This window comes from Falco cherrug, chromosome 3, assembly GCF_023634085.1.
Source record: "Falco cherrug isolate bFalChe1 chromosome 3, bFalChe1.pri, whole genome shotgun sequence".
Taxonomy (NCBI): Eukaryota; Metazoa; Chordata; class Aves; order Falconiformes; family Falconidae; genus Falco; species Falco cherrug.
The window spans coordinates 23779061-23802106 of NC_073699.1; the positions used below are offsets into that span (position 1 = coordinate 23779061).

The 23046-nt window shown below is 36.6% G+C and overlaps 1 protein-coding gene across 3 annotated transcripts in view; it reads left to right on the plus strand.

Annotated features, from left to right (window-relative positions):
- CSMD3 (CUB and Sushi multiple domains 3) overlaps positions 1-23046 on the plus strand; it is a 726530-nt gene that overhangs the window by 503602 nt on the left and 199882 nt on the right. For all 3 annotated transcript variants that reach the window (XM_055706136.1, XM_055706138.1, XM_055706139.1), the window contains 3 exons: positions 4377-4568; positions 12236-12374; positions 14569-14756. In XM_055706136.1, the coding sequence (XP_055562111.1) occupies positions 4377-4568; positions 12236-12374; positions 14569-14756 (519 nt within the window). The remainder of the gene's footprint in view (positions 1-4376; positions 4569-12235; positions 12375-14568; positions 14757-23046) is intronic.

A 23046-nucleotide genomic window follows, 5' to 3' on the forward strand; every position in this document is an offset into this window, starting at 1 on the left:
GAGGCAAATATATATTGTCAAGTTAGTCAAAATGTATCGTAACAAATCTATTCTTAAGACAGAGGTTACATGTCTAATATAAATTATTCCTACAGGATTTTCCTCTTAATGGAAAAGATTGATGTATCAGGATGATGTTTCCTTCCATTCCATACCATGAGAATGTAAAGTGTCTAAGACAGAAGTAGATCTTTCTCCTTTGTGATATTGACTGTATAAAGAATCTGGGAAAGAAACCTATTAATAAGACACCTGACTTTCACATGGCCAAAATTAAGTTGAATGAATCTCACTCCTAATTAGCAAGTTGAATTTAGACACATGCTTACAAAGATACAGATGTGTTTTTCAGAAGTACTGTAAAGGAGTAATTTATTTATGCTTTAATCTCACTATAAGTGTGGAACTGTGTTTGGATACCTTCTCCTAGTGTATTCTTTTGAAAATTAATTAGAAGGGGAAAAAACAAAAGATGAAAATGCTCTTTTTTAGGAGTTCCATAATGCTCAGTTATTTCCACAACAAAATATGGCAACAGGTAAGAAATAAATAGATATAAACTTCTACCACCATTTATATATGTAAGCCTCTACCACCATTTAAAATTACAATCAAATTAAAATGACAGCTGAAATTTTGTATCTAAATCTGTTAGTTACATTTGTTGAAATGCTCTGTAGAAGTATGTGTATATTATGAAACAGAGGTGAGAAATACAAAACTGATTGGAGTGCTTGCTTTCAACAGAAGCAACAAAATATTGGAGATTTTTATATAGCTATAAATTAAAAATGTAGAGGAAGAGGTGTGTCAAAAACTTATCTGTGTTCAACTTGTCCAGTATGCATACCTATCCAGGTTTTCTACCTATTTTTACCCAAACACATTCCCAAAGACTGTGGGGCAAATTATGCTAACTATTCTAAATTAGTAGCTTTGTAGCTCTACAGTGTACTTCTGCTAAGAAATCATTGCTGCTTTATTACCCTGATTGAAGATAATGCCACGCAACTACATGAATAAATAAATCACATAACATGTAGTAGCAATATTATGGAGGGTTTTTTCTCTCTTTCTTAAAATGCCTCCTTACAGTAGCACTTAAACAGAAAACATTGAAGCAAAATTTCCTACAGCTTTTAGACAAATCAAACCAAAATGGTTATTTATTTACGAGAACATAAAAATAAATATATAATTTCATGAATCCTAGTGCTTTTAAAGGCATGCTGGCTTCTTTCCCTTTCCTACATTTTATTAATTGAGAATGCGTTAATTTATTTGTTATTACCCTATTGAAAATTTCTGTATGACATTCATGGCTGGTTCTAGAATAGTAGCTTACCTTGTCGGTCAGACTGTTTCATAAATCCTTCAATTAGTATTAATACCCTTAATATAGTTTTTTAAATTGCTGAACAAACTCTGAAAAATTAGAAATAGATTTTCAGAGTTTGAGTACTCTAAAAGACTGAAATCCAGACTTAATAGTATTTATCTGCTTCGACTGTGGGAGCAGAGAATGTCTTTTCCATTCTAGCGCTATAATGCAAGAATCAGTCTTAAAGCAGGCTTTTTTATTTTTAAATTAATTTTCTGTGTATTTAATACGAATTTGCAGAGTTAAAAAAGAGTCATAGAATAGTTTAGGTTGGAAAGGACCTCTGAAGACCTCTGGTCCAACTCCCCGATCACAGAAGAGTCAAACAGCTCTGGCTGCTTATGGCTTTCAAGAACTCAAAGGCTGGAGATAACCCCTCTGAAAAAAAAATAATATCTCGTGTTTCACCAGCCTTGTAGTGAATCATTTTTCTTTTGTGCAGTTGGAGTTTTGCTTGTTGCTACTTCTGAATGCTTTGTGGTTTTGCTGCACTCTTCCAATAAGATATTTTGCCTTTATTCCTTTTCTTCAAAGCTGCTTCCAAGCAAATTGTTTCTTGGGTTTGATTTTTCCCAGATGCAGGATTTTGCAGTTTTATCTTTTGAACTTCTTTCAGACCCTTCTCTAGCCTACCGAGATCTCCCTAAATAGGATCACTGCAGTAGAGCATATCAACTGATCCTTCAGTGTCTGTAAACATGTCAAGAGTTTTACTCAGTCCCATTGTCCCCATCTTAAATGAAGGTATTGAACAATATTGATGTCAACATTCACTCCTGAGGGACACTGCTGATAATCAGCTGTAGCCTAGGTTTCGGATTGTGAGCAGTCTTTGAGCCTGGCAGACCAGCCTGTTCATCATCCATTTCATACTCCACTTATCCAATCCATGTTTCACCAATTTGGCTACAGAGCCAAAAGAGCTAGAAGCAGGTTGAACAAATATGCAAATATCTAAAATGATAAATTTAATTTACATAATTATTTCTAAGTGATTAAAAAAGCCCCAGTTTGTATCAGGAATCCCAAATAGATCTGGGTGGTGCTTTATATGGCTACTTTTTCAGCCATATACAATTATTTTGCAGAATGATACAATCTAATATGAACAAACAGGATGTACAGTTAGTAACAAACTTTATAGCAAAACCATTCTTGAGCACTTCAAGACTGATTACAAATTCTGCATATCAGACTCATTCTTCTAGAATTGACTTCAGAATGTTTTAAGGCACAAGATCTATGGCAAGATTCAAGGAAGGTAGTGTTTAAGTGAGCAGAATAGAGTTTCTTTCTGACTGGTCAACATTAATCAAAAAATACAGAGTGATCTATGCTCTCATCAGAGGAATGCAGATTAATATATGACTGATTTAACTACTTGCTTCACTCTAAGTTTACTTTAACTACTTCTTTTTTTACTTCTCACCTGCATTAATATTGTGAACCTTTTCATATTTGATGAAATTTTACTCCTGTGTGTTCTAGCTCCAATATCTTATTCTCTTGCGTGCAACATTTGCAACATCTACTAGTATAGTGCAGTACAATTTAGTAATTCCATATTTTAGCAATATTGTTTTCTAAATTAAAAGCCAGCAGTTTATTTAAAGATACTAACAGGAGTGCTGATCATTCTGTCTAAAGCAGAAATTTTAACAGGTTGCATGATTATATAAAAAATAATCATAATATTTCATTTATTATGCAGTAGTTAATAGTTTTCTTAAAAATATTTATTTAATTTTTGAGGGATAAGGAGGAAAAAACTCCTGAATGTCTGGTCATAGTTAATTTTTTGTGGGTCTTTTTGACATTTTTTCCTCCCTGAACTCAGGACTTCTTATGTGGAAAAAAAGCCTATAAAAAAACCCATAACTTGACAGAGCTTATTCTTTTATTTTTTATTATGTATGCATTGAAAAGCAAGATACTTGGTTCTTTTAGGGAAATAACCTATTTAGACCAAGATTTCTTTTTCCAAAACATAGTAAATATATAAACCGTGCATATTTCAGGTGAATACATTGTTGTCTTTTGGTATTACCTCCCCAGAAAGAGGGCATCTGAATTAAATCTTAGTATTGCCACTTTGTGTTTATTTTACACGGGTTGCTGAGCTCAGTGGGACTAGTTCCACAGGCAACTCTGATATTTGTTATTTATTTGTAATGCATGTAACATGTTGCAGTTTTATAATGCAAGTAGGAAATAATGCTTTCTTAAATAACCATTGTTGTGTTTACTTTTCACATAAGGTTACATATTTGTGTGCATAATGTATTAAATAATATGTTGATCATATGTGAAATCTGGGGAAAATATCTATAAATCTCTCCTATTGTAGTCATTGTGATTATATGTGTGGTCTTAGTAATAACCTGTACTTACGCATTATGTTTAGCTGTATACTCTCCCAGGCTAAGTCCATATGTATTTTTTGTGTAGGTGATTTCTTCAACATTATTACAAAAGCGTGGTGTGGTAGATATGTCATGTGCAAGGGTATAGATATGAGTGATCAGTAAAATTCACTTCCACATTCACTACTAAATGTTACACCATACACACATTTAAGAACTATAATTGTGGAGAGTTGAAGAAGTGTACAAGCATAGCTTATTGGACAACCTCAGGTTCTTAATTGGTTCTTTCCATTACTCATATTTAAAATTCTTCCAAGTTAGAAGTGCTGAGTGTCCAGGGTACTAGAAAATCTCTTTACTTTCCTTTTTATATATTGCAGTGCTCCCCAGAATTTTTTTCCAAAACTTGATTAAATGAAAATTTAGACATTTTCAATATGTAAAGCAGGGGCAAAAATTAGTAGTATAAAAACAGCAGATTGTTGGGTGATTTCTCAAAATATTGGGAGTAGGAAAATTTTGGATTTGCAGAGCTTCCTGATAAGAAAGTGTAATGGGGCAGAAATGGATTTAAAAGGTGACTTTTTTTTTTTTTTAAAAAATATTCTATTTTTTCCCTTCTTGGCTAGGTTCTGTAGCTACAGCCTGCCGTGATCCTGGTGTCCCTATGAATGGAACTAGAAATGGGGATGGAAGAGAACCTGGAGACACTGTCATTTTCCAGTGTGACCCTGGCTATGAACTGCAAGGAGATGAGAGAATAACCTGCATTCAGGTAGAAAATCGGTACTTCTGGCAGCCCAACCCACCAGTCTGTATAGGTATGCAGAAAAAAAATGAAATAATGCTTTCTTTAAAGTTGAAATTCTGGTGTAATGAATAACACTGCTCTAGGAGCTTTCTTTGAAGGACAAATACAAGTACCACACATCTGATAAATTGTTCTGTATAAAGCACCAATGGACATCACCAAAATATTTCCTCTGTAGTTGTTAGTATGTTAGTATAATAGTTCTCATTCTTTCCCTCTGAAGGCCATAGAATTTATAACTTTATGATCTGTGACAGAGAAGGCAAGAAAGTCAATGTCAATGACACTATTAGCTTTGCCTTAAAATGTGAAATATGGTGATAACTGTGGAGGATTTGGTTAATGCTCATATGCCCATAGGTACAAAGTATTAGGCAGATGACCTAGTAAATTTGTCGATCAGGTAAAATTATGCAAGGACTAAAGTAAGATGCATCAGGAAAATGGTAGCCTAATTTTTCTGGCAGTTTTCATTATTTTAGAAAGAAGAAAATTTTTATTAGTAGAAATTATAACACAGAATTTATTTCTGGAAATGCTATCTCAATCTGTAATGCCATTCTGATAAACGTAGCTCATATTAAATTGATTTTGAAAGCATTTAACTTGGTTAACTGAATCATGATGAAAATTAATAAGAAATTACAAAAGTCTCTAGTAGACAGTAGCCTTTCAGTAATCTCTTCTGAGTCAATCCTAATCATTATTGTTATTGATCTAGAAAATATCTGAACTGCCACTTCTAAAATCTGGTGTAAATGTAGAGCAATAAATAATCATGGGGTTACCCATCTGGCTAGTTCAGTAAATAATGTAATGATACTTATTTCCAGTATGTTCTTTACTGCAGTCAAATGTGATATGATATAGAATGATATAAGGTTTTGTCTCAGAGAACAGCAGCTGCTGACCTGAAATTCCCTTTTAAAAGTTGTGATAGGTAACCTAGTAAATAGGATCTGCAAATTTGATGGAGCAGAAAAGAAGGAAAATGGGCCACTAAAGGGAAGTGCAAGTGGAATAATACTTGATAGGCCAGTTGCAGTGGTATTACCCTGAGTCACATCATTATGAGGTACTGTGCTTACTGTCCTATCCAAAGCAGAACTGCCTGAACAGAGTGTCTGAAAGGAGGGGGGTGTGTGTGGTGTGTGTGTGGAAACAAGGGCACCTGAAATAATCAGACAAGAGCCCTTGGTCCCAGAGTGGTGTAGAGTGGACACTGCAACTGTGAGAACATCAGCTCCACAAAGGCATTCTTCCTGTTTTGCTATCCCTGGTAGTCTGCTGTTGGGCAAACATTGCAGGGAGGAACTAGCCAGAGACTGCAGCTTCTACAGCTTTCAGCTTTCAGCTTTCAGCTCGCTTGTCTTTAATAAACTTACCTTGACCTTAGCTGTTACAAAATAAAATCTGTGTCCTATTTGCATATGCATGCATACACCCCCCACCCCAAATATCTGCAGATAGGTATTTGCAAACATACTACAATACTGACCTGGTGTTTGTACTTACCACATCAAAACGTTACTTTCTCTGCTCTTACTGTCCTTACTATGGCTTCCCTTATAATGTGAATGTATGGGCTTGAGGACAAAAACTGTCTGCACTATTTTCTGGAAGACTGCAGAAAATAAGTATTTTATTGCTCATCTTTTATTATTCTTATATGCCTAAATACAAATTTGATAATAATGATAATTGAACCTCTGTAGGTGTTTAAGGGGAAAAAATAACAGGACTTACAGAGCTCTAGGAACAGGCCTTATATATTGTATCACACTGGCCTTATTTGATATTGCTACCTTGAAAATATTTTTTTCCACTGAAAAATCATTATTATAAGGCGGTGCTAGCAGTTTTAATCATTACCAAAACTAAGTTGATGATATTATTAAATAGATGGAATGCAGATGCTCACCGGTCATTATGTCCTTAGTACATGTGTAAATATGCATGCACTTGTTTTCTTAACTGGATACATCCATTTACCTAATACTCGCAATTTCCACACTTTATGCACAAACACCTACTGTACATAGAGTAGCAAGAATGCTTTTAATAATGATTTATTAGCCAAATATTAGATATGAAGTTATTTTTACTAAATTTCCTATAATGATATATTTTTTGAGAATATAAGCTGCTAATAGACTAAAGTAGGTGTGCAAACCTTGGCTTGGAGTCCAAAGATTTCAAAACTGTCTGTTGTAGTTCAGTACGCTCTGAAGTTAATCAACTTTTTTTCCAAACTTGTAATACATTAACTTATGTTGTTTCCATGCCTGTAATTCAAAACTGTACAAGGCTTGTACAGATAACTTCAACATCATCATGGTTTATCAAAGTCTTCGAAAAAATAAACAATTTTGATGGAAGAATGACAGAGAGATAATTAACAAAGTGTATTGTTGTAATGTGTTCTATATTTAATTTATTAGTTCTTTACACTCCAAAGTGACTTCTTGAACTTCCTAATTATTATTTCTCAAAACTAGGTAAATGTACTTGTTAATTGTTCTTACCTGTGGGCCTGCCTTGGTTGTTTAGATTCCTTCAGTCTTACCTGTAACACAATTTTAAGAACATCTTCCTTGTGAAGGTAATAGGAATGGGAAAATTGCAAAGAACAAAATATTGATTCAGCTATCTGAGTGAATGATGAAAACAAGAGATTCTTCTACACAGAAGATATTCTGACAAACTAAAATCTGAGAATATTATGTCTCTGTCAAAAGAGAGTCCTTTGGCTTATACCTGTAGTGCCTAAAATAACTAAATGTTTTCCATTCCAAAGACTTCTCAGATCGAATCTTGCTGAGACAAAGGAATCTTAAATTACTGTATTTGCTTAGTTTGATCAGAGATAACATTAAAAATACGGGCATGCAAAATGTCATTTTAGGATTCAGGTTTACTATAAATTTAGTTGAAATAAGGACCCGTCTCCCAGAAGTTTCAGTCTTTCATCAGAAATTCATAGGTCAATATTTTATTTTATTTTTAATAGAGGCTTGGGTTTTGTTCGGGGGTTTTTTGGGTGGGTTTTTTTTTTTTTTTATTTCTATTATTTTGTTTAAAGCACGATCTTTATTTCCATTTTTATGTCTATGGAAAAGGTTTCTTTTGTAAACAGTGAATTGCAATGTTGCTTTCCTCATTTTGTTTTTTATATGGCACTAATAGAAAGGAATATTTTAGTAGTTATTTCATATTTAATTATGATTATTTAAATATATCTTCGGACTACATATGAGGAAGAAATAGTTTACAATGAGGGTGGTGAAGCACTGGAACAAGATGACCAGAGAGGTTATAGGTGTCCCATCCCTGAAAACGTTTAGGGTCAGGATGGATGGGGCTCTGAGCAACCTGATCTATTTGAAGATGTCCCTGCTCATTGTAGGGCAGTTGGACTAGATGACTTTTAAAGGTCCCTTCCAACTCAAACCATTTTATGATTCTATATTTGATATCTCTTACTAAAAAAAAAAACAAAACAAACCTAATGAAACCATTCACTTTTTTCTTTTGTTAGATATAATTCAGTGAATAAAAGAATAAATAATAGTACTGTATTGCCTTCCAGAAAAAATAAATAGTTTTTAGATTAAAAAACAAACCCAACCTGTACTTCCCCCCCTAGAAACAATGAATGCTAAGATCATCATACAGGCAGACTGACACAGTACGTGCTTACCACTGTGTCTACACAGAAGCTTATAAAGACAGGTTGACATAACCTACATCTAGTTTTTACCATGTAATAAACTAAAAATACATTTTTCATACTGTGTTGACATTTGCCTTTCTTTCTAGATGGGCTATTGTATTTGTTCAGTATTAGGTCTTGTGTCCAATACTATAAGAGATAGGTGTCCTTTAAACTTTGTTTTCAGAGCTGATCTGCCCTCTGTTAAAAACAAAGTTGTGACACTAAATAACATTGCACACATTAATTTTTTTTAAAAATTATGGATTCTGAAACAAGAGAATTTAATTCAGGTACACAAATAAAGTCTTTAAAAAAACTTTCAACAAGATAGTAAACCCGAAAAGGCAGCATTATCTAATAACATTTTTCATTAGATGATGTTGACTTTCTCAACTTACTATCTAATGAATTAAAAAATAAAATAATCTGAAACTGCTGTATCTGAAGAAAATTCTACCTAGGAAATATTTTACAAAGGTGAAGATTAATGGTGTTTTTTTTACTGCTGTTAATGGTATAGCTTGAAATAAAATACATTTTGACTGTCCAGCGTCTTGTATTTTGCATTTATTCTCTGGACGGTCTTTTTGATGATCATCTAGCCCTTGGGAAAGATTAAATGAAAGAACCAGTCTCACTGTAATAAGAAAAAGTAACTGCTAATATGTGTAAATGAAACAGTAAATAGATAAGAAAGAAGCTCCTGATATGCAAATATTCTATCAATTAATTTAATAGGGAACTAAACTAACTCAAGGCCACATCAGAAAGGTGCTGTGAATATTTGCAGACAGCAGTCTAGAACAATTCAAGTTTATTTCTTCGTATCATCATATGTAAATTCAGGGTGCCTCAGAAAATAGCATCAGGCTGATACATTTTAGAGGTCATTTCAGGGAAGCGTGATTACAATGGATAACCTTACTGTCCTCTTTCCTACTCTACATTTTCATTCTTGAGATATGTGGATAGTGAAGCCGGGCTGTTAAAGTACTTCAAGAGCATGAATGTACACAGTTTTACTGAAGAACACTAGTTTCAGGTGATGAGCAGCCTTTACATTCCATACAACCTCACAGTTCCTCTTGTGCATGAACTTTTAGTTCAGCAAGATAGAAGGTTACAGTGACCTCTGTTACAGTTAAAGGAAGCATCTTGTTTTCTAATAATTTCATCTTATTTTGTTTCAGAATTGGAACAAAAAAAACCCCCAAAACATTAAATAGAAGTTGCTTCTGATTTTGTGAGAAATTTCCTGTTATCCTTATTGTAAAACCAAGTAAATATTTTGTATTAAGACTTTTCCAGCCTGTTCCCTTGTAGCTAACAGAATTTTCTTTAGCAGCTGAAAAACTCTGAGAAAATACTATTATGATGCAATTTGTATTTAGTGATTTTTAAGAGAGGCAAAAAAATTGTGCTAGGTCTGGAAAAATTAATATATGTTTGCTAGAACTATTTATTATATAATATTTATGTATTCCTAGAACAGGGTGGTGTTTCAGCTTCTAGCTGTTTTTACACAAAATGATAAATTTTAAAAATTATGTATTACTAATAGTACCAATATGTAATGGAAGATTCTGATTTTATTTTTGGGTTGTTGGTTTTTTGTTTTTTTTTTTTTTTTTCCCCAGGTAATTTATCTATCTATTGCTCCTTTTTAATATTAGAAAGACATGTAAAATGTAGAAAACCTATACTCATATGTATTGTAACTGTGGATACATTAATCTACTTAAGTTTTCTACTTGCTTTGTTTGAATCCTTAAATTATTTGTGATTTATTTCTTGTAACATTGGAAAATACTGAGTATTTTTCACACTCAGTTGATTTATATCTGTACATATTGTCTTGATCTGTACAGATCATCTTGAGTGCCATCATATGGCACATACAGGACAACAAGGTGATCAAGTCAGTCAGCACAGATTTGTAAAAGGCAGGTCCTGCTTGACTAACCCTATCTACCTCTATGAGAAGATGACCCAAAGAAGAGCAGTGAAGCTGGTGAGGGGTCTGGAGCACAAGTCTTATGAGGAGCAGCTGAGGAAACAGGGGTTGTTTAGCCTGGAGAAAAGGAGGCTCAGGGAGATGTTACTGCTCTCTACAACTACCTGAAAGGAAGCTGTAGCAAGGTGGGGTCAGTCTCTCCTCCTGAGTAACGAACAACAGAAGAGGAAATGGCCTCAAGTTGCACCAAGGGAGGTTTGTATTGTATATTAGGAAAATTTTTTAATGGAATGGGTTGTCAGGCATTGGAATAGGCTGCTCAGGGAGGTAGTTGAGTCACCAACCTTGGAGGTATTTTACGAACGTGTAGATGTAGCACTTAGGGACATGGTTTAACGGTGGACTTGGCAGTGTTAGGTTTATAGTTGCATTTGATGGTCTTAAGGGTATTTTCAAACTTAAATTATTTTATGATTCTGTAAGTGATTTAAATAACCTTTGAGCTCACAGAATCTCTGTTACAGAAAACTAGAGCAGGGTGCCCTTGTAGCCCAGAAGACGACAGGGATCCTGGGGTGCATCAGGAGAAGCATGGCCAGCAGGTTGAGGGAGGTGATCCTCCACCTCTACTTTGCCCTGGTGAGGTTGCACCTGGAGTACTGTGTCTGATTCTGGGCTCCCCAGTTTAAGAGAGACAGGGAGCTACTGGAGAGGGTCCAGCGGAGGGCTACAAAAGTGATTAGGGGACTGAAGCATCTCCCTTATGAGGAGAAGCTGAGAGGGCTGGGCTGGTTTAGCCTGGAGGAGCGGAAACTGAGTGGGGATCTTATCAATGTCTACAAATACCTTAAGGGCGAGTGTCAAGAGGATGGGGCCAGGCTCTTTTCAGTGGTACCCAGCAACAGGACAAGGTCCAAAGAGCATAAAGGGGAAACACAATAAGTTCTAACTGAACGGAAGAAGAACTTGTTTGCGTTGAGGGTGACAGGGCCCTGGCCCAGAGAGGTTGTCGAGTCTTTTTCTCAGAAGACATTCAGACTCTGCCTGGATGTGATTCTGTGCAACCTGCTCTAGGTGTGAACATGGCTTAGCAGAGGTTTGGACTAGATGATCTCCAGACATCCCTTCCAACCCAGACCATTCTGTTATTCTGTCATCAGCTCCTTTCCCTGCTGCTGCAGATGATTACTTTGCAGAATTCAATTTTGCAAAATAATATCTTTATAAGTATTAGCTAGAATCTTTTGATTAAAATTTAAGTTCTTTCAGAAAAGATCTTTAGGAAACATGCTTTTTCTCGTGTTGTTATATGAAGTCACAAAGAATGCTGAAGTACAAAACTTCATGAGGGTAGTAATAATTTCATTCTTTTTATTAACTTTTTGTATTTTTGGACCACAAACACACACTTATTTAGAAACCTTAAAATCACATGGAGAAATATGTGTGTTCTGTTCTGCGGGTGCTTGGAAGAGATTTTATGTATCTCTGAATTTAAAAACTGCCATTACTGGAGTGTTTTTATTGAATTTAATTTATATTGTATCAGTTTTGATCCAAATTACTAATCATTGCTGTCTGGTGAAAATGCAAGTACTTGCATTATCAGTGTAAGTAGATCATATTTCATAACCTAAGAACCTTCTTTTAGAATGCTTTTAACAACAAATAGAAAGTGGAAATCTTATCCAGTCAAGTCTTTTTATGTCTGCAGCCAGAGCATTTTTCAAGTTCACAGTTTTTTTCAGAAAAGCCTTGACCTTGACGTGATGTTATACAAGCAAATAAAAGGACAGAGAGTTCAAAAACAAGTGCTTCACTTAGGAGTATTAGTATTTGTCTAAGGCGAAATATGAAAACATTTTTGTTTCTATTAAAGCTTTGTAAATACTTCAGTTGTTTCTTGTTTAACTTTTGGAGGACATTAAATGTCAGTGAACAGATTGCTGGTACTTGCTTCTTTTTCTCTTACTTTCTTTCCTCAATTCCAATTTATTTTTATTCACAGCTCCCTGTGGAGGCAACTTGACTGGCTCATCAGGTTTTATACTTTCACCAAACTTCCCTCATCCTTATCCCCACAGCAGAGATTGTGACTGGACTATCACTGTTAATAATGATTATGTTATATCATTGGCATTTATCAGGTAAACTGCTACTTGCTCATAATTTTTTGAAGTCATGTTCATAACTTTATTATTAGCAGTTGTTCAGAGTTTTGTAGAGTAGCATATGTGTACTTAATATAACTATCTAAGTGGTAAGTAATCATATCTTTGTTAGCAATCACAAGAATTACATTAGAGTGTTCAGTACACATAGAGGTGGAGCTTGGGAACTCATTGCTCCTGTTTACTTAAAAGTACTCCCAGTTTACACCAACTAATGTGAAAGTGGATGGTGCTCAATTTACCAAGATTCTCTTCCTGAGAAAGCAGCATGGAGCAACTCATTGAATTTTCTCCAGCCCAGAAGGCTGGAGTGATGAACCTATTGATTCATCATATTTTGTATGAGACCATCACCTGCTATTTAAGCAAAATTTCAAAAGTGGTCTTTAAATTTAGTTTTATTAGTCAGTATCATTTCAGGATACTTCAACAGAATACTTACTGTTGATCTGGTTATTAGATGGAATTGTTTTAGCATTTTGCTTTATCACAATGCAAGATTAAATTGAGCTTAATAAAATCCACAGAGGAATTCGTGCTGTCTTCAATGTATGTAACTATAAAGTAAATTAATATATATATTATGTGTGGAAAATATGTGTCCCAACTGGGGCATATGATGATGTCACAGAAAAGTTAAGAATTGTAATGTTTCATCAAATTTAAGTCCTTCTTATGCTGGATGTTCTCTAGTAGTAGCTTTATGGTTCTGATCAGTGATAATGTGATGACTTGTTCAGTGATGTAGGTCATATAGTTGCCTGTTTGCAGTGCTCAGTGATATAGTATGTGTTTTGAAGAATTCCTTCCAAGCAAATTAATTTGTCAATTATATATACATAGTTAACAATTTAACTATTTTATTAGTGATTTCAGAATGCTGTAAATTGCTAAGCAATGTGCAGTAGCACATTTTTTGTGTGTGAAATGTAATCTCAAAATACTTAAGAATATTCTGCTTTTTTATATTGTACATTTTTTTATATATATATAAAAGAGATCTTCCATCTTAGAATAAAAACAGTATTTTATAGTGTGACTCTATACCATGTGAACAGTTTATAGATGCCAAATATTGCCAAATTGTTCTTAAAATATGGACAATTGTCATGATTCTTGACGGAAGCTGACAAGCTTAGTCTTGGTCAAAGTAGATTACATACTTATGAGACTTGACTCACTTATGACAAGAAACTGTTCCAGAGTGAGAAAAACCCCTTCCTTTATAAACTTAATTCTGGGTACTCCACTGAGTACTGTTAAATATGCTTTTGACTGGGACTTCTCCAGCTGACCATTTTAAAGCCAAGACAAACTCTGGCACTTTAAAAATTGAAGCTGTGACATTTGACCTTTGCATTTCTTTTGTAAAGAAGTATTTCTGAAATAATCCAAAGGTTAAAAATTATTTCCCTTGAAGGAGCTGCATCAGGTCTTCGATGCCAACATTTTTTTTAAACAGCAGCTGGTATTAAATAGAGAAAAATAATTTGAGTGGTTGGATTTTCATTCTTTTTTAAAACTTTTTGTGTACAGGGACAATCTTATAAGTAAATTTGGTTAACTTTCTGCCCTTAACTAAAATTAAGTTCAAAATTAACTAAATAAATTAGTTAATTAACTGTGGTTACATACTTAACTACATTAAGTATTTTTTTTAAATTAACTAAAATTTAGTTAAAAAGAAAAAAATGAACTTTCAATACTACACCTTTTCATTTTAACTGATTATAGACAGAATGCTTCTTGGTCTTGGGCTTACTGAATGGTCATCCCCGGCTATGTGTAAGCATTCAGTCTTACTAGAAGCTGTGTACAGTCTACTCTGCAGCTGACTGCATTGTATCACAAAGCATTTCTACCAAGGGTTCCTGTAGATCTATGTCATTTATTTCTCTAAAGCTTTAGAAATATTTTTTTCCTATTAAAAAAGTTGACTTTTTTTTTCTAGCTAGCATCAAAATACTGTTTCTAACCAGAGAACCAATAAATACGGTATTTCTCTTGGTGTTTTAATAAAACAATTCTACAAACCATTATTTTGTCAGTGAAAGTTTTTTCTTCCTTTTGTGAAGACAGTGATACTAAACTTTTATTTAAGCTAATAGGAGTGAAAATGTTAGGCAAAGTATATTGTATCTAATATTTCTTTTTTATTATTATTCTACAGTTTCAGTATAGAACCAAATTATGATTTTCTGTATATCTATGATGGGCCAGACAGCAATAGCCCACTGATTGGGAGCTTTCAAGATAGCAAGCTGCCAGAGAGGATAGAAAGCAGTTCAAATACCATGCATCTGGCTTTTCGGAGTGATGGATCTGTTAGTTTTACTGGATTCCATCTAGAGTACAAAGGTAAATTAAATTATTTTCCTTTTCTATTAAAAAAGTTCAATGCCTGAGTGTAAATTTTCATATGCTTTAATTTTTCATAGTTTTATTCCAGGTGTTGTTTTGCTTTTCTTTAATAGTATGATACTGTGTATTATCTGTGCATATAAAATACAATGTTATAAGAGTACTAATTTAAGATAAAGCTTCTTGTATAATTTCATTTAGCTGATATATGATTATATTAAATGCATGATTCCAAAGGAAAAAAAAATAATCAGACAGCGTTTAAAGATTTAAAAAATGATGATGCTGTGACAAAACTTAACAGCACATATATTAATGTTGGGTTTTTTTCCAGAATATCATTTATTTTTATTTTTCTTTTACACAGTAGGGCATGTTGGTATATGTGCATGAATATGAAACATGTATATGAAACGATGTGCTAGAATCTAGGAGACCAATACTGAAACTTAAAAAAATATTTTGGCTAGCCCTTTGAATGCTATGCCATGGTGGAACTACCTATTTCAGACAGATCTGTCCGCGGTCTTAACACAGTAAATAAGAAAATGCAGGCTTGCAAAATTAAAAATCTATGGCAGTTTTTATAACTGCCTCTGCATGGCTCAAGAAACAGAAATATTTGATACTAAATGAATATGAAAATATCCAATGCTCTTTAAGGACAATAAGAAGGAAAATACAAATGTTGCTAACACAGAGGCAATAGATCCTAACCTCCTTGGACTGATTTTCTCTTGCATTTATTCTGAAAGCAGTTAGTAGATGCAAAATATACAAGGCAAATTTTGATGCATTTGTTGCTTTGAAAACCCACAAAGTCTCCTTTTACTTTCCTGAAGTCATTGGATTCTACAGATGTAAAGGAAGTTGTCTCCACAGGTATGAGCTGTTCCTAAGAAGTTACAAGTAGCTCTCAAGCACATTGATGGTGAGCACAGATGTATGTACTCTTCCAAATCACTTAAAAATATTTCTCCTTCGTTCTCAATTGAATTGAATAATGATAAATGCAGATGGAGGTGTTGTAGAAAGCAGTTCAGGGATGCAGAACTTCTAAAATACAAGAAAGTATATTGGTCTTTCGAAGGGGCCAATCTTTTTCTGCTCTGCTGTTGAACACAGTCTTATGGAATTAAATGGTTTCTCCCATCCACTAATCCAAGTATGAAGGATACTCATTAGGGGGGACAATCTTTTCTCATTCATCTAGGTTTAAGCAAAGAAGCAAGGCACTGTACTTTGGAATCAAGGCAGAACACTTATTTCTGACACTATTGCTAGCCTGCATGTGCCACCAAGATGGTCTATTTCTTTTTCTGCTTCCAGGAGTCATGGTGCAAAAGAAATTATGTGTATTTTCATCACATTTGTAAAGGCACTGGAGATCAAAGTAATGGGAGGATGCAGGCGTTAAGTTATGTATTTGTGTGTGTATATGTAAGTGAGGGGAAAGTTTGGAAAAAGAAACAACCTAACCCTAATTTTCCCTGTTCAGCTGGTATGGTTAGAGCTCCTGCTTTTCTCAGAGTGTCTAGAGTATGCATCTAAACATCTACCTTGTAACAATGAGACATAAACAATAGGAAGTATTTTAGTTCCCATTAAAAAATTTCAAGGTTTAAAATTTGGACAGCCCAAAATCCCTTAAACAGAAGACCAGTTTATTCAGTGAAATATTCCATTTTTATAGGGTCTATCTACTAAATATGACGCTGTCCTTCTAAACTTTAGGAGTATCATAAGAACACTTACTCTGAGGCTGTACCTCCAATACTGTGTTAGGTATTGGGCTCCTCACTACAAGACATTGAGGTGCTGGAGCACATCCAAGTAAGGGCAGCGAAGATGGTGAAGGGTCTAGAGAACAAGTCCTGTGAGGAATGGCTGAGGGAAGTGGGGATGTTTAGTCTGGAGAAAAAGAGACTCAGGAAACACCTAATTATTCTCTACAACTATCTGAAAGGAGGTTGTAGGCAGGTGGGTGTCAGTCTCTTCTCCTGAGTAACAAGCTATAGAAGAGGAAATGACATCAGGCTGTGCCAGGTGAAGTTTAGGTTGGATATTAGGAAAATTTTCTTCATGGAAGGGGTTTTCAAGCATTGAAACAGGCTGCCCAGGGAGGTGGTTGAGTCACCATCCCTGGAGGTATTTAAAAGACACGTAGATGTGGCACTTAGTGACATTGTTTAACAGTGGACTTGACAGTGCTAAGTTTATTGTAAGACTCAATGATATTAAAGTTCCTTTCCAACCTAAATGATTCTGTGATTCTATGTCTTAAAATTTGAAAGTGATAGAACTCTTATTAGTTGTCAAAAGAACAGTTGTAAAGATTCTTAACAATTTTTTGTTGGTTTCTTGCATGGTGGATTGTAAGTATCAAAATAATGTAAACATGATATCTGCAATAGAAAGATTACATGCATTTATTTTAGCCAAAATGACTAATTACGTTATTGAGGAAAAGACTCTTAACAGCATGTATTATGAGCCAAGTGTCTTTTATTTACTTATAGTGTGTGACTAGACAGGGAATGTACAGAACAGCAGACCTCAGGGAGGAGTTACTAATGGTGTGATATATCATAAATAGGAAGGAAAAGGCAGAGAAAGGTTAAGAATTGATTTAAGGTGTACACCTAAGAAGTTCTAAACTACTTTGAATAAGAGCTGCCATTCTGTGAATCATTAACATTTTCAAGAGCAGAGAATGGTTAGATTAGTTGAGGAAATTAACTAGAAATGATATTGTTGTCAGGTATAGGCACCTGACACAGACCAGATGGCCAAGAGAAATTAGATGATTCCTGGAAGAAGCGGAGCCCTGGTACTCACAGAGAATTTTAACCACCCCGACAGCTGCTGCAAGGATGATGTGGTTGATGACAAGAACTCCAAGGGATCTGAGTATGTTCATGACAATTTTTTGATGCAGGTGGTCCCCTAGCTTACTTGGGCGAATGCTCTACTGGAATGTTTATTCACCATTGGGGCTGAGGACCCAATGAAAAAAAAATGTAAAAGGTTGTGGTACTTAATACCTTTTTGCCTTGTTTTTTACTGGTGTTTTGCCTCCAGTTCTTCCTGAACCTACTAGTAGGTTATGTGGGAGTGCAGCACAACCCACAGTGGAGGAAGAGAGAGTGAGGAAGCAGGTAAGCCATCTGGCTGTACATATCTCCATTGGAATATATGAGATGCACCAAAGAGTGTTGAGGAAGCTGGTGCTGCAAAGCTGCTTTTGGTCATCTCTGAAAGGTCAAGGCAGTCAGGGTGGATCCTGGTAAATAGAAAAGATAAATACCATGTGCACATTAAAGAATAGCAAGAAGAGGACCTGAGGAAAGAGAGGGCTGGTCATTTAAAACTCAGTTCCTGGAAAGATTATGGTGTCAATCTGTCTGGAAACTATTTCCAAAACAAAGGACAATTAGCTGTTTGGGAGCAATCTGCATGGGTTCACCATGGGGAACCATGTAAAACCAACACCTCACTGTGTATGAGAAGATGAAAGGCTGTGTGGACAGGGGGAGAGTAGTGGATATTGGATACCCTGATTTCAGAAAGGCCTTTGACAAACTCTTCCCCAGTATCCTGAGAGCACAACTTTGAGATAAGCAGATGATAATGTGGGTAGAAAATTGACTAAACTGCTGAGCTCAGACTCTTGGCTAGGTTAATTTTGACTAATAATGTGGGCAGTATTCTCTTTATTGATGACCTGTATTATGGGACAGAGCAAGTTTTTTGACAACATCAGTTTGGGGGTAATGTCCATACTCTGGAAGGTTGCATTGCTATTCAAAGGCATCTTATGAGGCTGGAGAGTTAGGCTAACAGGAGCCTTTTACAAATGGTCTGGTTTCAGCTGGAATAGAGTTAATTTTCTTCCTAGTATCTTCTATAGTATTATTTTGGATTGTGTGTTTAGGATGAGAATAACATGATAGCGCACTGATGTTTTAGTTGTTGCTGAGCAGTGCTTACACTAAGTCAAGGAATTTTCATGCTGCTCTGCCAGTAAGGAGGCTGGAGATGCACAAGAAGGTGGGAGGGGACACAGCCAGGACAGCTGGCCCAAACTGGCTGAAGGGATATTCCATACCATGCGGCATCATGCTCACCATATAAACTGGCAGGAAAGCTGGCTGGGGGGCTGCTGCTCAGGAACAGGGTGAGCATTGGTTGCTTGGTGGTGAGAAATTGTATTCCACATGCATCACTTGATTTCTTGGGGTTTATTTCTCTCTCTTTTTGTGATTTTCCTTTTCATTACAATTTTATTATTATTATTATTATTAGTAGTAGTAGTAGTAGTAGTAGTCCTATTATTGTTATCATCATTATTATTATTATTATTCCTATTATTATTATTGCTATTATTGTTATTATTGTTGTTTTATTTTATTTCAATTATTAAACTGTTCTTGTCTCAACCTATGAGTTTTCTCACTTTTATCCTTGTGATATCCTATCCTCCACCAGGGAGGAGTGAGTGAGCGGCTGTGTGGGGCCTAGTTGCTGGACAGGCTTGAACCACAGCAGTCTGTTTTGGTGCTCAGTGTGAGGCTTGAAGGGTTGAAATGGCAACTGGTCTGACCAGAGCATGTTAAAGCAAATTTGTTATAAGCATTCATTATATTAGATTAATAGTTACTGGTCACAGAATGTTGATTTGTTTGCTTTCAGAATTGTTGCACTTGTTCTCAGAGTTGTGTTATGTGACACCTTACTTGCTGTGTATGTTCCCTGTTCGGCTGTTTGTCACCACTGGGGGCTGAATTAAGGTTATCATTTTGCTGTACTGTTTAACACTGGCTTATGATATGATAAAATTACTGATCATGAGACTAGTCTGGTATTTGTACTCAGTATTGCTGTCATTGCTGTACTTTGCGAACCATCTGTCACAAAGTATTAATAATTACACCTTTTACCTTTTCTCTGTGGAGAGTCAATCTATGGGGGCGGCAGGAGGGGACACTACCTCACTCCTTCACCTTCCCTTTCTCCTTCACCTTCCCCTTCTTCTCCAGGCTAGTTACAATAGCTCTTGAGCATTTTGAATATCCTTGGGAAATTCAAACCAGCATGTTCATAATGCTGTGTCTCCTGACTGTGTTTCAGGTCTTGTTTAAGGTTAAACAACTGTTTAAGAGTACCACCCAGAGATATTCCCCAAGGCTGGATAGTTATGAGTGGCAGGGTGTGTGAGACAGTATGGGCAAGTGCCTAGGACAGTGGACACTTCCAGTGTTTTGGAATTTCACCCCCCCCGACAAGAGCAGAATCCTGAAAAACTAGTAAAATATTTGGAAAATGTATGCTGTCACCCTGACAATTCCAGAGACACAAATCACTGCAATGTGCTGGGGCCTGGCCCATGCCTACTGAGCCCTGTTCAACAGTATTCATTACCCTCAAGGGGAAGGGAAGGTATCTAGATCTGATGACAAAGTGACAGGCACGGCAGTTACTTCAACCCCCATGACAGGGAACCAGTTCTACAGCAGAACCAGAGGACCGACCTGCGCTGATATTAGTCACCGCTATACACAAGAAATACTGGATGTGAAAATTCATTTAGTAAGGGAGAGAACTCCTACTAAGAAGGGGGAAGGAGGAAGAAGTGGATGAGGCAGATGCTCTGAATCAGGGCCGTCACCAGAAGAGGAAGAGTAAAAAGCAAAACTTATAAACGAGGTGATAACCACCTAACCCTTATCCCTAACCAAGCTGTGAGATATGTGAAAAGATTTCAGCCATCATCCAAGCAAGCACATTGTCACCTGGCTCCTCCAGTGCTAGCATAATGGGGACAGTAGCCTGGAATTAGAGGGTAGGGAAGCCAAGCAGCTGGGATCCTTTTCTAGGGAAGGGGGCGTTGAAAAATCAATTGGAAAAGGGGCACAAGCCCTCAGCCTCTGGAGGTGATGCCTGTCAGGTGTGAAAGAAAGGTATCCCTTCAGGAAAGATGTCATATGTCACCAAGGTGAGTGGACCACCACAGAGAGAAGTATCCAGTATCTGAGGGAATTAGCTGTGCTGGAGGTGATCTATCATGACCTGTCAAACAAGCAGTTAACCTAAGATCAAGAACTAGTCCACTGCACACAACCCATGTGGTGGAAGTTTGTACATAGCACACACTGTCATTGCATGCCTACTCATTGGCAGTAATGACCTGGAAAGATGGAGAGGTACAAACAGTGGATGCATTGGCTGGTCAACTCCCACGATACGAAGAAAGTCTCTCATCATTCCTATGGGCCTGCATCTTGGCTGTAGATAAACTGTCCTGAGAGTTCCAGCAATTCAAAGAGGATACGTCCTACTCCTCACCTGTGCAGACCAGTTATTTCAGCTATTAGCAGTAGGTGTTCCTGTGCTCAAGAGAGAGGATATAATGCGTACATACCACGAGTCACCCTATGGTTTTACCTGCATGACCACAGAGCGGACATGAGGAAATGGGATGGAAAATCTGCGTCGGCCCTAGAGGCACGGGTATGTGAGTTGCAAGGAAAACCAATCACTAAAAGGGGTTCTTCCAGGAGAATTGCTGCTCTATTTTCCAGTGGGCAGTTCTCCAGACAGAGTAGAAGGGCTGATCTTACAACCAGTCTTAATGAAGAGACTCCTGATTCCTGTTTACAAGAAGAGAGTAACCATACCATGACCAGGACTAGAGGGGCCCTGCCTCCAGCCAAGTGGAGGAAGGGAACAACCACGTTTATTAGACTGTGTGAATCTGATGGGCTGGCACATCAGACCCACAGGTGTATAAGGCTCTGGTGGACCCCAGTGCATAGTGTGTACCCTAATCCCATGAGTTTACAACAGTGAAAGCAACCACTGGATGGCTGGAAACATATCCCATATCCCATGCCACAGCCTAGAACACTATCCTGGGCCTTGAAAAGCAAGCCTTATGGTGACACAGTACCCCAGAAAGAATTGAGTCAGACAGTGAGACTCATTTCCAAAACAACCACATAGGCACTTGGATGAAGAGTATATCATTGAGTGGGTATATCTCATCCTCTATCATGCAGCAACTTCTGGGAAAACTGAACGATACAGTAGTTCTACTGTAGGCTACACTAAAGGCAGTGGGCGGTAGGACCTCCAAATTTAGCAAAAGTCACCTTGTTAGTCAACACTAGAGGATCTGCCAGCTGAGCTGGCCCTTCCCAGTCAAAACTTAAAAGTACTGTAGAAGGGGATAAAGTTCCTGCAGTACACATAAAAATATGCTGGGGAAAACAGTCTGGTAAATTCCTGCCTCGGGCAAAGGCAGACTTATCCATGGGATTGCTTTTGCTCAAGGACCTGGGTGCACATTTTGGGTAATGCAGAAGGACTGGGCAGTCCAATGTGTGTCTCAAGGGGATTTGATTCTGGGTGAGAACAGCTAATGATTTGAATTGTATGATATTAATTTCTATATAATACTGTATGTCATCACTGCTATGGTTGCTATATGCCATAGCAACAGTATTACAGTAAGAATCACCCAGACTAATGAAGAATTAATTTTGATGGAACCAGAACTGGTTTCAGCATGCAACAGTCTACCACTACACACCATCTCTCCTGCCCTGAAGGACTGTTATGACAGATGGAGCCCAAAGTCATGGACTAAATTAACTCAGCAGAAGCAGGAGTGGAATCAGCAGATCCAGGCAAGTAATTTTTTTCCTCTGGATCTTCTAAGATCACACCAGGACTACATTTAAGGGCTCACCAGTGCTGCAACAATTTTGACACAGAGAAATAAGTCCAGTACAATGGAGAGTCACCAAGATGACTAGAAGGGTGCACCATCCAACATACAGAGAGGCTGAGGGAACTGTGTTTGCTTCAACTACCTAATGAGAATGTATAGAAAAGGCAGAACCAGACTCTTCTCAGGAGCATGTAGTGATAAGATGGGAGATAACGGGCACAAGTTGCAACTAGAGAAATTTCAATTAGATACTGAGGGGGAAAGAAAAAAAAAATCACTCTGAGGGTACTCAGACACTGGAACTGCTTGCCCTGAGATCTTGTCATCTGAATCCTTTGAAATCATAACTGGACAGACAAAGGCCTGAACATCAAATTGGCCCAGCTTTGTGTGGGGAACTACATCTCTTCCAACCTAAAATGTTCTGATTCCATGGATTTTTTCACACAAATTGAGCATTTGCAGTTGTGTCCTGGATGCACACTAATCCTATTTTAAGTGGCAGTAGTACACAAGTTGCACTTCATTGGCAGGTCATGTTTTTCAGATACAAAT